The sequence below is a fragment of the Schistocerca americana genome, chromosome X (assembly GCF_021461395.2).
Source record: "Schistocerca americana isolate TAMUIC-IGC-003095 chromosome X, iqSchAmer2.1, whole genome shotgun sequence".
Classification (NCBI taxonomy): Eukaryota; Metazoa; Arthropoda; class Insecta; order Orthoptera; family Acrididae; genus Schistocerca; species Schistocerca americana.
The window spans coordinates 560,479,477-560,495,055 of NC_060130.1; the positions used below are offsets into that span (position 1 = coordinate 560,479,477).

The following is a 15,579-nucleotide window of genomic DNA, read 5'->3' on the forward strand; positions in this document are numbered from 1 at the left end:
ATGTCGTTGTTACGAATGCTGTACATATTTTATTCCCATACTACGTTCAAAAGTGGACTATTTTTATTGGCAACCAATAATTAAATTCTCGAAATTTTGTTCTACCTTTTTTACAAAAACACAGCGGTTGAAGTGGATTTTGGAAAAGATACTCCACAAGAGATATTTTGTAATAACAGTGATGCCTCGCTGAAATATTTTGATGCTTAGCTTCCGTGGATTAACCGTTGCTATCCTAAGTCATGACAGTGTTACACCACCTACATTACTCTGTCTTTGGTCCATGGCTGGGAGAATGAGATGTTTACCCACTGCCTGTCATAAATTTCCCTTACACTAGCGAAAGTGAACCATTCTTTCTCTTTAGTTATATACCTTCATGAGTTCACTTCGATCGACCTACTTGAATATCTTACAGTAAATTTTTATACAAGGTGTGTCTGTTAAGTTCAATGAATAGTCTCAGTCAATAAAGACAACAAGAGCTACGAGAGCTACAAACAAAATACTTTGACTGGTTTTCAAAGTAATCGCTATTAGCTACAATACACTTCTGCCATCGTCTGAAAAGCTGTTAGAAAATGTCAACTAACGCTTCCTGTGGAATCGCTGAAATCAACGAGGTCGCGCGATGTCGGATATCCGCGACGTCTGCTTGCTCAACTTTTTCGCTCAACTCAAGGTGACTGTTCTTCAGCACACTCCTTATTTTCCAGATCTGTTAGCCGTAGACTTATTTTTTCTTTCTCCATCTTAAATTAGCACTAAAAGGCTTGCGCTTCGCCGACGTGTCAAGCGACTATAGTGCTTCAAGCGAATCCGTGAAAAGCATTTGCAGTTTTCAACAGCTTTACAACCGATGTCAGACATATGTCGTAGTTAATGGTGTCTACGTCGAGGACCAGTAAAGGTATTTTCTTTAACTCTTCTTTACTTTATTTTCTGAAACCATTCATCGCACTTTTCATATGCACCTTGCACATTCCAACGAGATCCATTATAAGCGATATCTGAAAGCTGTTTAATTAGCTCTAGACTGCTTGCTTCAGAGAGCAGACGGTATTATTAGCATCATCATGCTTAATTATATTAATAGTAAGATATATTCTCCATCAAATGATTATTTTATCTTAAATCTTATTGCCAGACCCATAGAAATGGCGATCAGCGCCCCGGTAACGTCACGGCCGTGGTATTCTATATGTTATATGTGCCTCGTGGGTCCAATGGCGAACACCTGAAGAAACGCAGCACGTTATAGGATTAGTAAAGGATTGGTGAACCAGAGGTTGACGAGATATGGATTAGTCATTGCCGCCAATCATCCGTGACTGTAATCTTCTTGTATACTATAGCCGGCCGAAGTGGCCATGCGGTTAAAGGCGCTGCAGTCTGGAACCGCAAGACCGCTACGGCCGCAGGTTCGAACCCTGCCTCGGGCATGGATGTTTGTGATGTCCTTAGGTTAGTTAGGTTTAACTAGTTCTAAGTTCTAGGGGACTAATGACCTCAGAAGTTGAGTCCCATAGTGCTCAGAGCCATTTTGTATACTATAATGATCACCTTGCGGAGAGGCAGCGGAATGTTTTGTGTCACAGGGAGCGGCGCAAGAGCTTGGATAACGAGAATGGAAGAAATCTCTATAAAAAATAAAAAACTCAACCTCACTGTCTACCGATGGGGTGGATAGCTGTTGATGTGAAAGAATCGTTAGCAAGAAACCTCTGAGATATTTGCTGAACTTCGGCTATATAAGGCCTACCCTAGCACGGGGGTCTCTTTTTGGGTGCATATTTAATTCCGTAGAGTCTCTAGGACCAAAATCATGATTATCCATACCCAAAAGTCTTCACTAGGTGAATTAGATTCTAACACCCTACTAACTAAGAATGCCTTTCAGGCTAGTCCTCCAGAGAAATCATCAGCTAACAGTAACACAGTGAGTGGAATCATAGTATGTGAATATTTATTATCATTAACGGAGAACAATGGAAATTCGCTAAGGTATCATTTCTTTATGTCTAAAATGTGTTGCAGTACATAATAACAACCCTAAAAATCACTAAAACGGCTGACGAATGTGGTGCTAAACATTGAAACGACTAGAGACAAATAAGGTGAACAGCTATTGAAATGCAAAAGTCTGGAAATTGTTTGTTGTGATGCACATACCAAATTCCCTTTATTCAAGCACAGGCTGCATCTCTGGTCACTGTATAATGAACACTGATGCCAAGGAATTGCTGAAGAACTGGTGACATGAATCTGTAACGTTAGAAACATTACGTGGCGGGCTAGAGTAACTTGAGAACAGAGCTGCTTTTACTATCACTTTCAACTCTCTGAACTCTCTGCAGCAATAAAGGTGGTTTCCTCCAATTAAAAGTGCAGCCTTTTGTCGTAAAGGATCTATTTTGTTTGAAGGGCCAGCGATATGGCCATGCTATTATTGCGCACAAAACGAGTGTAACGTGTGGTCGATGTGGGAAGGCAACTCACGAAGCAGGAGGCACATGTTGAATTCAGCAACGACTGCTCCAACGATCACGCCACATGAAATCGAAACTGTAAAATATTTCACGAGGAGAAGAAGGTTCAAATAACTGAAGTCACAAATCCAGTTACTTACGCTGAAACAGAAAGCTACACAACTCGTTGCAGCCGTTCAGAGGTAGACATGCTTCGCGTCAGTGGACAGCAGTTACCAAAGTTGACATATCTATTCGGAAGCAGATCAACAGCATAGATATAGTTACATACTGCCACAAATACAGTAACTCAGTAGTGTTACAAACGACAGTAAGCAGCACACAAAAGCGCTGTGACCGCTTGAGTCATCATTGAAAGGAAAACGCCACATAAACAGGCAGAAGCAGGAGAGATACATGTGCAAGTCCAGAAAATCTAAACACCGCCATGCAGCTTGTGATCGCTGACGTGCTTGCCTCATTACAGTGGACACATAATATGACTGAAAAGTAATCCATCTGAAACGAAAGCAATTTTAGGTACTCGTTATCTCTAATTCTAAAAGGTACAGAAATAATTTTTTCTTCCTTTAAAAAGATCTTGCAAATAATTCTGGCTCATCGCTTAGAGTTGATTGAACGCACGATTTCAATGTGGAAGACGATTTCCGAGTCTCTTCATTCAGCGCAAAAAGAATAAACTATTTTCTCTTGAACTCAAAAAGAAGCCTGTCGAAACGCTAGTCCTCCCAATTCTTGATTGTGTTGAACTTATCTTCAAGGGCTTCCGTATGAGAGCTCACGGAACTGGTGACGAACACGATGTGTGCGCTACATATGTAACATTCGTTTTTTGACCATATCACGTCTAGTTACGAATATTTATCATACCTACGTCCATATAACCGTAGAGCCTACCGTACCCTTTGTTTGCTTTCCCTCTCTCTATTTTATACTGACTCTGGCACTTCTGACTCGACAGAACAGCATTAATACTCGCTTTCAACAAAGCAAAATCCTCCTTATAGCACTACACGACACAGACACGTTCTCAAATTCATCTGATTTATCAGGGGAATTCTATTCAGTCAGTTTACTCCTTCTTAGTTGTCACTGAACCTGCAGTTCATTGTTCTCTCCTGTCAATATCCCTTTTGTGGATCATGATTTCAAACACTTCCTAAAGTGATAAATATTATTTTTATTTTTAATATTTACTATTGTTGTAGTAGTTGTTGTTATTTTTATTACAGTACTGGCCATTAAAATTGCTACACCAGGAAGAAATGCAGATGATAAACGGGTATTCATTGGACAAATATACTATACTAGAACAGACATGTGATTACGTTTTCACGCAATTTGGGTGCGTAGATCCTGAGAAATCAGTACCCATAACAACCAGCTCTGGCCGTAATAACGGCCTTGATACGCCTGGGCATTGCGTCAAACAGAGCTTGGATGGAGTGTACAGGTATAGCTGCCCATGCAGCTTCAACACGACATCACAGTTCATCAAGAGTAGTGACTGGCGTATTGTGACGAGCCAGTTGCTCGTCCACAATTGACCAGACGTTTTCAGTTCGTGAGAGATCTGGAGAATGTGCTGACCAGGGCAGCAGTCGTAACTGTATCCAGCAAGGCACGTACAGGACCTGCAACATGCGGTCGTGCATTATCCTGCTGAAATGTAGGATTTTGCAGGGATCGAATGAAGGGTAGAGCCACGGGTCGTAACACATCTGAAATGTAACGTCCACTGTTCAGAGTGCCGTCAATGCGAACAAGAGGTGACCAAGGCGTGTAACCAATGGCACCCCATACCAGCACACCGGGTGATACGCCAGTATAGCGATGACGAATACACGTTTTCAGTGTGCGTTGACAGCGATGTCGCCAAACGTGGATGGGACCATCATGGTGCTGCTAATGTCAGCACGTTGTAGGTGTCGCCACCGGCGCCAACCATGTGTGAATGCTCTGAAAATCTAATCATTTGCATATCACAGCATCTTCTTCCTGTCGGTTAAATTTCGCGTCTGTAGCATGTCATCTTCTTTGTGTAGCAATTTTAATGGCCAGTAGTGTATTATTATTTATTATTTTTATTGGTAGTTATAATTATCTCTATGATAACAGCCCAGATGTACTTAACTGAACCACAAGTACACATAGAAATAGAGCAAGTAATAATGTTTGATATGCATATTCCCTCATCCGACGTAAAAGAGAGAGAGAGATAGAGAGAGAGAGAAGGGGGGCGGGGGGGGGGGGGGGGCAGTGTGGCCGAGCGGTTCTAGGCGATTTAGTCTGGAACCGCGCGACCGCTACGGTCGCAGGTTTGAATCCTGCCTTGGGCATGGATGTGGGTGATGTCCGTAGATTAGTTAGGTTTGAGTAGTTCTAATTTCTAGGAGACTGATGACCACAGATGTTAGGTCCCATAGTGCTCAGAGTGGTTTGAACCATTTTTAGATGGGGGTGGGAGAGAGAGGGGGTGGGAGGGACAGAGAGAGAGAGAGACGGAGAACGTTAGAGAGGGGTGCTCTGAGCATCCTAATATGGTAAAGCTAAATAAGATATAGTACGGCAATAAATAAATAAAAAAAGATTATTTAATTGAAGACGTAAGCAGAAAGGAATGGAAAAGGAAGGGATTAGTGATACCAGCTGTATCAGGAATTTGTGCGGCATCAGCGGTGACGAGTGAAAATGTGAACCGTACCGGGATTCGAACCCGGGTTCTCCTGCTTAATAGGCAGGTGCGATAACCACTGCACCACACGGGACAAAGTGTTTGCTTCAAATGGGCGGAATATCTCGGTACGCGTCAGTGGCGACCGAGACTCCCATGGTTATCTACAGTCCCTGTTCATTTTCTCCATACTCGCCACTCTGAGATTCCTGCAGGAGGTCGGACGTACTCGTGTGTCCGCACTGAAGAACGTGGATCCAATGCCCATGCAGGCGAATTAATTATATGAATGTGTGGTGTCTGTTCACGCACCCAATCATCTTATACTACCACCTGCATGGAAGTAATGGAATATGAAGTCTGCTGAAGACAACCGACACGTCTGTCTTCTAAACTCTCAACAGCCTTTTGTTTGCGATCTAGGCAACAAGATATAAAGGCAGATGTGTAAAAACTCCAGACAAAATTAATCCCACACCTCAGTGGAACCTGAATAATTCCATGACACATGTGGAAGAGGTGGAACTATTGTCACAGGTAAGGCATCTATGCCTATATCTCCAAGTGAGAAACTGTAAAGATTGTGAGATCCCTGAGTTAAGAGGATAAAGACTCTACCAGGAAGACGATTTCACAGTGGAGAGGACAAAAGGTGATGTGGCCATATTTATTTATGATTAACATCACCCATCGTCTCTCCTCCTCGATAACAATTTGCAAGAAGTCACTTAGAAGCATTGTTTCTCATCTCCACCGCCTGTTACTTCTTTTTGAAGCCTTAATGCACGTAATGCGCCCTCTCCCCGATGTAGAGATATTGGGAGACTCACATTTTCCATAATATGATGCCTCCTTGACACAGGGAAGATAATCCACTTCGGCAATGTTACGAGATCCCTCCCAGTCATTGATCGTTGCATATTCTCTCCTCCCATCATCGAAACTGTTCAATGAGAAATATTTTGCGATTTATACTGTAGTTACCTCTTCCATATCTGGATACAGCTGACAGACCAAGCAGTGCCCATCGAAATGAGTGTGCAGTAAGGCTAACTGGATGTTGTACCTGAATGTGTTTGAACATCGAAACAGGATCAAGAAATGAGTAGTCTATATAGATAGAGTGATCCACCAAGCCGCTGATTCTTACGTCTCAAAGGGCTTACGCCATCGTCAACTACGGCCTGCGCACTGCTGGATTCAACAGTGCCGCTCTGCAATTAGGGTCAAGTAAGCGGATCTGTGCAGATGCTTTTCCTATACAACTGGGTGTGGGTTCGATAGCCAAATGCTGCCATATTATTGAGGTGAGTAAATAGAAATTAAGGCAGCACTTCATGAATTCATTTAAGTGTTCCACCAGCACCGTTCAGCTATGCGAGACCAGCAGAAGTTTTACTGGAAAACACCGCAGGCCACCATTAAAAGCTTTATTGAAACAGGTTACTCGAAATAACAGCCAGTTGCACTGATAATGGTGCGGCATTTCACCAGTACTAGTGCTACTGTCAAGGCTGCATTCGGCACCATGAGGCCACCATATGACTGTGGAAAGCGGTGGGCTGGACTTTAATTCAGATGACACTGAGTCCTACAACTCTCTCTTCTTTCCGGATTCGGCACTGTCTAAGGATCGTGATTTTACGTCTATTCACCACCGAATGAGGCACAGAATGCAATGGTAAACGGGAATGAAATCGTAGATAATCCTTCTAGTACTTCTTGGACCCTCTCTTCAAACCGCAGAAGAACCAAACATTTCCTGGTAACTATCGAAGCATCACCGTAACGAGCTCTGTAGGGAAGATGTTGGAGTGGATGGTAAATTGTAGCCTGCTGTGGATACTACAGGTCAGAAATTTCCTTAGCTGCTGCCAGTGCTAATTCAGGTTAAAATGGCTCTGAGCACTATGCGCCTTAACTTCTAAGGTCATCAGTCGCCTAGGACTTAGAACTAATTAAACCTAACTAACCTAAGGACATCACACACATCCATGCCCGAGGCGAATTCAGGAAACAGTAGAACCACGATTGACAAACTGGCTGTGATGCTATGGTGTGTTCGTGTTTTTCATGGGGGGGAGGGGGTTGCACCTCTTGTTGTTTTGCGTGGCACTATCACAGCACAGGCCTACATTGATGTTTTAAGCAATTCGGGAATGGAGATTGCATCTTTCAACACGATCGAGCATCTGTTCATAATTCACGGTCTGTGACGGAGTGGTTACACGACAATAACATCCCTGTAATCGACTGCCCTGCACAGAGTCCTGACCTGAATCCTATAGAACACCTTTGGGATGTTTTGGAAAGCCGACTTCGTCCCAGGCCTCACCGACCGACATCGATACCTCTCCTCAGTGCAGCACTGCATGAAGGAATGGCTGCCATTCCCCATGAAAACTTCCAGCACCTGATTGAACGTATGCCTGCGAGACTGGAAGCTGTCATCAAAGCTAAGGGTGGGCCAACCCCATATTGAATTCCAGCATTACCAATGGAGGGCGCCACGAACTTGTAAGTCATTTTCAGGCAGGTGTCCGGATACTTTTGATCACATAGTGTATTTTACAACTCTGTCTAACTACGACAAACCTTCGTTAACCGGTGCCATAAAACGACAAGTCCATTTCATATGCCTGAACCATTATTGCTAACGTTTTCTGGGCTATAGATAGGATTTGCCTTGTAAACTTCCTTGGTCATGGTGAAAAATAACAGTTGAACGCTACCTAACTCCTCTGCATCAACAGCATGAAAAAATACGGAACAAGAGACACGGACTGATAAAGAATCAAACTACTTTTCAGTTATTTTTCAGCTTCGACCACAAAGGCGTTATCGAAGGACATCAACTTGGTGAGAAGTGCCTCGAATTTCATTCAGATTTGGAATTCTCTGACTTCCAATTTTGCGACTTACAGAAATTTTTAGTCCGTTAAGAGGTTATGGTTATCGTAAACGAAAGTTTCACTTACGTCATGAAGTCACCGATGAAAATTACTCACTGTAAAGTCGGCGGACAATACAGAAGAACGACTATCAAAAAATTAGCGCCCAGCATGGTTCGGGAATTTATTTATTCCAAGCTTCTATTAGTCCATCTCCTCCTTTCCCCTTGTTGGCTGTCCATCACCTCCTCCTCCCTTCTCTTTCAACGTTATCACTCTCATCCCTATAGGAGACTGGTACTTCTTATCCCTATAGTATTTATTTCCAGATTGTTTACTTTTTATTCTGTTACTTTCTATATATGCACATCAGAAGAAAGAATAGTACGGAAGCAAAGGGAACTTCACAGCAAACATAAACATAGCCAAAGTCTGGTAGACAAACAAAAATTACACTAAGTGAAATGTAGTGTGAGGAGGCCTATGCGAGAGACGTTCAACGAATTCGAAAGTAAAGTTCTATGTACTAACTTCGCAGAAAATCATAAGAAATTTTGGTCTTATGTCAAAGCGGTAGGTGGATCAAAACAAAATGTCTAGACACTCTGTGACCAAAATGGTACTGAAATAGAGGATGACAGACTAAAGGCCGAAATACCAAATGTCCTTTTCCAAAGCTGTTTCACAGAGGAAGACTGCACTGTAGTTCCTTCTCTAGATTGTAGCACAGATCACATAATGGTAGATATCGAAATAGACGACAGATGGATAGAGAAACAATTAAAATCCCTCAAAAGAGGAAAGGCCGCTGGACCTGATGGGATACCAGTTCGATTTTGCACAAAGTACGCGAAGGAACTTGCCCCCCTTCTTGCAGCGGTGTACAGTAGGTCTCTAGAAGAGCGTAGCGTTCCAAAAGATTGGAAAAGGGCACAGGTCATCCCCGTTTTCGAGAAGGGACGTCCAACACATGTGCAGAACTATAGACCTATATCTCTAACGTCGATCAGTTGTAGAAATTTGGAACACGTATTATGTTCGAGTATAATGACTTTTCTGGAGACTAAAAATCTTCTCTGTAGGAATCAGCATGGGTTTCGAAAAAGACGATCGTGTGAATCCCAGCTCGCGCTATTCGTCCACAAGACTCAGAGGGCCATAGACACGGGTTCCTAGGTAGATGCCGTGTTTCTTGACTTCCGCAGGGCGTTTGATACAGTTCCCCACAGTCGTTTAATGAACAAAGTAAGAGCATATGGAGTATCAGACCATTTGTGTGATTGGATTGAAGAGTTCCTAGATAACAGAACACAGCATGTCATTCTCAATGGAGAGAAGTCTTCCGAAGTAAGAGTGATTTCAGGTGTGCCGCAGGGGAGTGTCGTAGCACCGTTGCTATTCACAATATATATAAATGACCTTGTGGATAAAGTCGGAAGTTCACTGAGGCTTTTTGTGGATGATGTTGTAGTACATCTAAAGGCTGTAACAAGGGAAAATAGTACTGAAATGCAGGAGGATCTGCAATGAATTACGCATGGTGCAGGGAATGGCAATTGAATCTCAATGTAGACAAGTCTAATGTGCTGCGAATACATGGAAAGAAAGATCCTTTATCATTTAGCTACAATATAGCAGGTCAGCAACTGGAAGTAGTTAATTCCAAAAATTGTCTAGGAGTAGTCATTAGGAGTGATTTAAAATGGAATGACCATATAAAATTAATCGTCAGTAAAGTAGATATCAGACTGAGATTCATTCGAAGAATCCTAGGGAAATGCAGTCCGAAAACAAAGGAAGTAGGTTACAGTACGCTTGTTCGCCCAGTGCTTGAATACTGCTCACCGGTGTGGGATCGTACCAGATAGGGTTGATAGAAGAGATAGCGAAGATCCAACGGAGAGCAGCGCGCTTCGTTACAGGATCGTTTAGTAAGCGCGAAAGCGTTACGGACATGATAGATAAACTCCTGTGGAAGACTCTGCAAGAGAGACGCTCAGTAGCTCGGTACGGGCTTTTATTGAAGTTTCGATAACATACCTTCACCGAGGAGTCAAGCAGTATATTGCTCCCTCCTACGTATATTTCGCTAAGAGACCATGAGGATAAAATCAGAGGGATTAGAGCTCACACCGATTCATACCGACAATTTTTCTTTCCACGAACAATACGGGAATGGTATAGAAGGGAGAACCGATATAGGTACTGAAGGTACCCTCCGCCACAATCCGTCAGGTGGCTTGCAGGGTATAGATGTAGATGTAGATGTGTCTCATATGGGCACCAAATTTTATTGAAATGGTTCCAGCGATTATGGATAAGCTTGTTTCCCGTGGCTTTGCCCGGATACGCACGTTTCAAATATGTTTCACACATATTTAACATATTTCACGCATATTTGCACAGCATACTTCATCTCAATGCGTAGCGAATGTCACGCTGCAGTTTCCTTTTCAGGCAGCTCAATGTTTATGAAGTCGTATCTCCTGAACTATGCGACGTACAATGACACAAATTTGCATGTACAGCTAGTGTTATATGTGGCTACTGTCTGCGAAAAGTGTAGTGAATAGAGTTAGTAGGAATGAGCCAATAAATTTAAATATCTTGCATGATACGGTAGTTTTTCATGTATTTCGGTGTGTATGACGACGTATCTCCTGAACTAAGTGGCGTACAGTGATGTAGTTTTTCTGGTTCATTTAGTGGCATATGTAAATGCTGACTGTAAAATGTTTCATGAATACTATTATCAGGAAAGAAGTAATAAATTAAAACCTCATACTTCATGCGGCACTTTTACTCCATGAACAGCGAAAATGTAGTAAGCGATAAACTTTTTTCCTTTCATCATTTTGTGGGGGTCGTCAGTGAGAAAAAGCTTCGTAAAAGTTTGAAATAATGTGTAAAGTTTGTTGCAAGTCTGTAAGTGTTCCAATCTCAAATTCTGGATGAGTAATCTATAGGTTTCCACGTGTTATAGGTCATACTACTTTTTCATATCCCACCCCCACCCCTTTCATTGACAGGTGGTTATTACCCTTTCAGTGACTCTTTCGAGACAGTAAGTGATATGCGTACCAAGATTGCTTGAAACGGGTCCAGTGGTTTAGGAGGAGATGTGGAACATACATAGATACATACATCTATTTTTATAATTTGTAATGATGTGGATAACTTACTGTGCCAGTCAGAGAAATATTGTTGTTGCCTTAGGCGTATGTATACCTTTTTCTGTATATTCTCCCATTTCTCTGCAGTCTATGAACTGAAATATTACACAGTACTGTTTTTCATAAAATAAGTGTCGACGTTAAACTGAATTCATAGTATAATTAATAACGCCGTTATATTTCTTATTGGTACACATCGTGTATAGATTTACACCCATTCACGTTAACCAGTCTGACGAGGGCAGTGTTTTTCTTTCATTTACGTGGCGTTTTCTATAAATCAGACTCGTGTCTCTGTCGGTTAATGAGAAACAGGCAATACAGCATGAAACCAGCCATTTCCCGGCACTTTTCGCGTTGTAGTGGCGTGCCTAAGGGTGCAGAAATTGGCCCAGTCCCAAGAAACATTGCGCCAGCGTGGGCAGAAACATTGATTGGTCGCTGACGTCACGCAGCTCGAGCTTCATTCAGCAAGCCCTCTGTGGCGGTGGAGGGGATAGCGGCGTGGTGGGGGCGCGCTAGGCGCGGCGCCGCAGGGGAAGTGGAGGCGCAGTGGCTTAGGTCGGAGGCACAGGCTTACACATGGCCGAGTAGAGCAAGGCGCGCCAGACATGTGGTTCTGTTGCCAGCTGTGGCACTGCACTTGTCTTGGGCAGTTCGACGTGTGGAAGGCTTGGAGCCAGGTCGTGCACCCAACAAAAGCAGCTACGCCAACGTCACCCACCAAATTCGCTGACAGCGGGTAAGTTTCACGTTTTTACGAGCTTCGGAGGCCAATATTGTCGTTTTCATATTTTTACTACATAATTCTGGTTCTACAATGTAGTGCGTCTTGATTTGTCGAGATAATGTCGTACTCTACTGTAAATTAAAACATTGTAAGACGCTTTGCACTGTGCTTCCTATCTTGTAATCAAACTAATAGTTCTGTTCAAATCAGAGTATTTGACGGACAGTAATAGAGTATTACAGTCGAGCATGTGTCCTTTAGCATCATTATTTTACTCGATAAGGGAATTATGTGGTCTGTACGAAGGAATGAGTAACTTCTTCTGTTTGCTGTTGTTCCTTACGATAAAGCAGATATCTTGCAGCAACATTTTCTTTTCTCCTCAGTATTGTCATGTTAGTTATCCTTTCGTTCACTATCAAAGGATCAGTATATTTTTTTTTGCTTCAGTATTGTCATGTTAGTTATTGTTTCATTCATTACCAAGAGAGCAGTATATTTCTGCTGCTGAAGAGACCGTAAAATTTTGACGGCGTAACCACACTGATACTCATTCCTCAGCCCACGACCAACATAAAAATAATTAAGAAATTCTTAACTAATATTTTACGTAAATTGAGCATTTACTCTGACTTTAGTGAATGAACTTTTCAGTTGCGTCAACTCGTTTGGATTAAATGGAAACAAAGAAATACATTCCTAGGAATAGACTTCAGACTTTGCAGTGTGAGCTACGACGAAAAATTCGAAACTGCTGTATACTTGCCGCTGGGAGTGGAGAGAATCTCTAGGTAATCCTAGTGTTTATAACGTACGGCGATTGTTGCGCGCTAGACAGTAGCCGCTGCAGATATATTGGCACATGGCGGTTGCTCTTAATGAACGCCCCCGCGTTTCTTAGAAGCGGCGGGTTGCTGAGAGGCAAGCAACCTTAAAGAGAGACGAGCCAGCGAATGCCGCTCTGACCTTTCGCGTCTGTGCTGTAGTCGTAGCTTTAAGTTTCTCCGCGAGGCACGTCATATTTACGCCCACAGAACCTACGCCAGATACAATCCACCAATTCTCATATTATTACCGGTAAAGAAGACAAGATTCGTCCCTAAAGTAGGTCTGTCCAACAAAAATTATTCGCTGCAAAATTCAGCAGTTTCATAAGACAATGCCGACCCTGCTATTTATTTGTTCTAGCGTCCTCCGACTTCACTGCATGTAAGAGTGAAGTAAAGAACGTCTTATCTACATTCTTATCACACATTTCGGTAAGAGGGATTTAGAGTAACATATGAGCGTTCCCAGTATACTGCTGCAAAACGACATCTGTATATATAATGAGTGAGTGAGCGCACCAACGTTTTCAGCCCTTTTAACCATATTCGTTCCTTTTAATATTTGTAAGGGCGCTGATAACCGCCGGTACACCCCAAAAACAACAACAAAAAGAATTGTATAGACAGTTTTAGAAACAGGCCTTGCGCACTGGCATGGATCACTGGAGATAAATCTGATTTGGTCCAGTCCATGCGGAAAAGAAGGCGTGGCCATGTTTGTAACAATCTTAGATTGTCGAACGTCTACAATGCTAAGTGCCGAAATATAAAACTTTCTGCAAGTAACTGCATAAAACGTGCTATTTTACTTTAAAAATACACTCTAAAACAAGAAAAGATCATAGACCCCGAAGGAATTATACAAATGGGACAGATATCGGGTGATTTGATTTATATCTAAAGTCAAACAAATTATTACAATTTCATAAAAATTGGATGATTTATTCAAGTGATAAGGATTCACAAATTGAGCAATTCAGTAACGTTTTGTTCCTCCTCTGGCCCTTATACAAGCAGTTAAGCGAATTTGTACTGATTGACAAAGTTTTTGGATGTCCTTCTTTCCAATTGGCACGTTAAATCGTCAAAATCCCGAGCTAGTTAGGGCCGTGTCCATATCCCTCCGAACGTTTTCAATAGAGGAAAGTTTCGGCGACCCTCCTGGCCAAGACAGGGTTTGCCAAGTACGAAGACGAGCTGTAGAAAGTCTCACCGTGGGCGAGCGCGCATTATCTTGCTGAAATGGAACGCAAGGATGGCTTCCCATGACGAGCAATGAAACGGGATGTAGAATATCGCCGATCTACCGCTGTGCAGTAAGGGTGCTGCGGATGACAACCAAAGGCATCCTGCTATGAAATGGAATGGTACCCCATACAATTACTCCTGGTGGCCCGGTCATATGACGGGCGACAGTCAGGCTGGTAACCCACCACTGTCCAGAGCGTCTCTTGACACGTCTTCGCTGGTCACAGGGGCTCAGATCGAAGTGGGACTCGTCACTGAAGACATTTCTACTCCAGCCAATTAGATTTCAGACCAAAGACGTGTGTGGAGACGCCTCGGGCAGCGGTGGGATACCAGGATCACTATCGCCCGCCATACGGCCCGACAACCAGGTGTGCCCTTTTGTTTCATAGCTAGACCCTTTTGTTTGTCATCTGCGGCACCCTTACGTCAAAGTGGTACGTCCGCGATATTCTACGCCCCGTTTTTTATCCTTCATGGTAAGCCATCCTGGGCTCACAATTCAGCAACATAATGTCTGGGAAGAGTTCCTGCTGCTTGCCTTCGTGCTTGTCTAACCCTACCTTGGCCAGCTAGAAAGCCGGATCTGTCCCGATTTAAGGTCGTTTGGAGCATGACAGGCAGGGCCGTTCAACCATCTCGAGATTTTGTCCATCTAACGCACCAGCTAGACATAATTTGGCACGCTATCACTGAGGAAGACATGGAACAGATCTATCAATCAATACCAAGCCGAATAACTGCTTGCCTAAAGACGAGAGGTGGGCCAACGTGTTATTGACTAATTGAACCCGGCGGAGGTTCGAGTCCTCCCTCAGGCATGGGCGTGTGTGTTTGTCCTTAGGATAATTTAGGTTAAGTAGTGTGTAGGTTTAAGAACTGATGACCATAGCAGTTAAGTCCCATAATATTTCACACACATTTGAACATTTTTTGACAAGTTGAATTGGTGAAATCCTTTCTCTCGAATAAACCACCCAAATTTCAGGAGCTGTAGTCATTTGCTTGTCTTTACATGTACATCATACCTACTGATTTCCGCCACATTCGGATAATTTATTCGTGGTGCGTCGATTTTTCTTTCTTGGAGTGCTCTTTTTTATGAGTACGTCCCTTTTATCTTCCACGGAGACTGCTTAAAATCGATCGGTGTAACGCATCGTGCACATCTAGAACGAATTAATGAAGAATACTGTACACATTATAGGTTTGTTGCCAAATAACCTACTTCAAAACGTCGGTAACCACTAACCATAGTCACATCTAAGGGTACACAGTACTACAGTTTACTCCCCACAACCGTTGAATTACTCATTCGACCAACATCTTTTTGAGACTGCAGTGACGTATTGATGGATGGAGTGACATGCTGATAATGCTAGTACTGTTTTTCTTCACATTGGACAGTGAGGTATAAACGGAAAAATATAGTCAGTGGTTGGATACTGAATCGAATTTGCAACACCGACCATCAATATTAAGGTTGTCGATAGTTTCCCTAAACCACTCAAGACAAATTTCTGGATGGATCCTTTGAAATGGACATG

At 42.8% G+C, this 15,579-nt stretch overlaps 1 protein-coding gene and 1 non-coding gene across 2 annotated transcripts in view; one reads left to right on the forward strand and one right to left on the reverse strand.

The window, feature by feature from the left end:
• Nucleotides 1-5,181: 5,181 nt before the first annotated feature.
• Trnan-auu lies at nt 5,182-5,258 on the reverse strand. Its single transcript has one exon. It is a non-coding gene; the product is annotated as a tRNA-Asn (tRNA).
• Nucleotides 5,259-11,827: 6,569 nt separating this feature from the next.
• Nucleotides 11,828-15,579, forward strand: part of LOC124556741 — an 87,221-nt gene continuing 83,469 nt past the window's right edge. Inside the window, exon 1 of the mRNA XM_047130742.1 lies at nt 11,828-11,969. Coding sequence (XP_046986698.1) covers nt 11,839-11,969 — 131 coding nt within the window. The 5' untranslated portion in view covers nt 11,828-11,838. The remainder of the gene's footprint in view (nt 11,970-15,579) is intronic.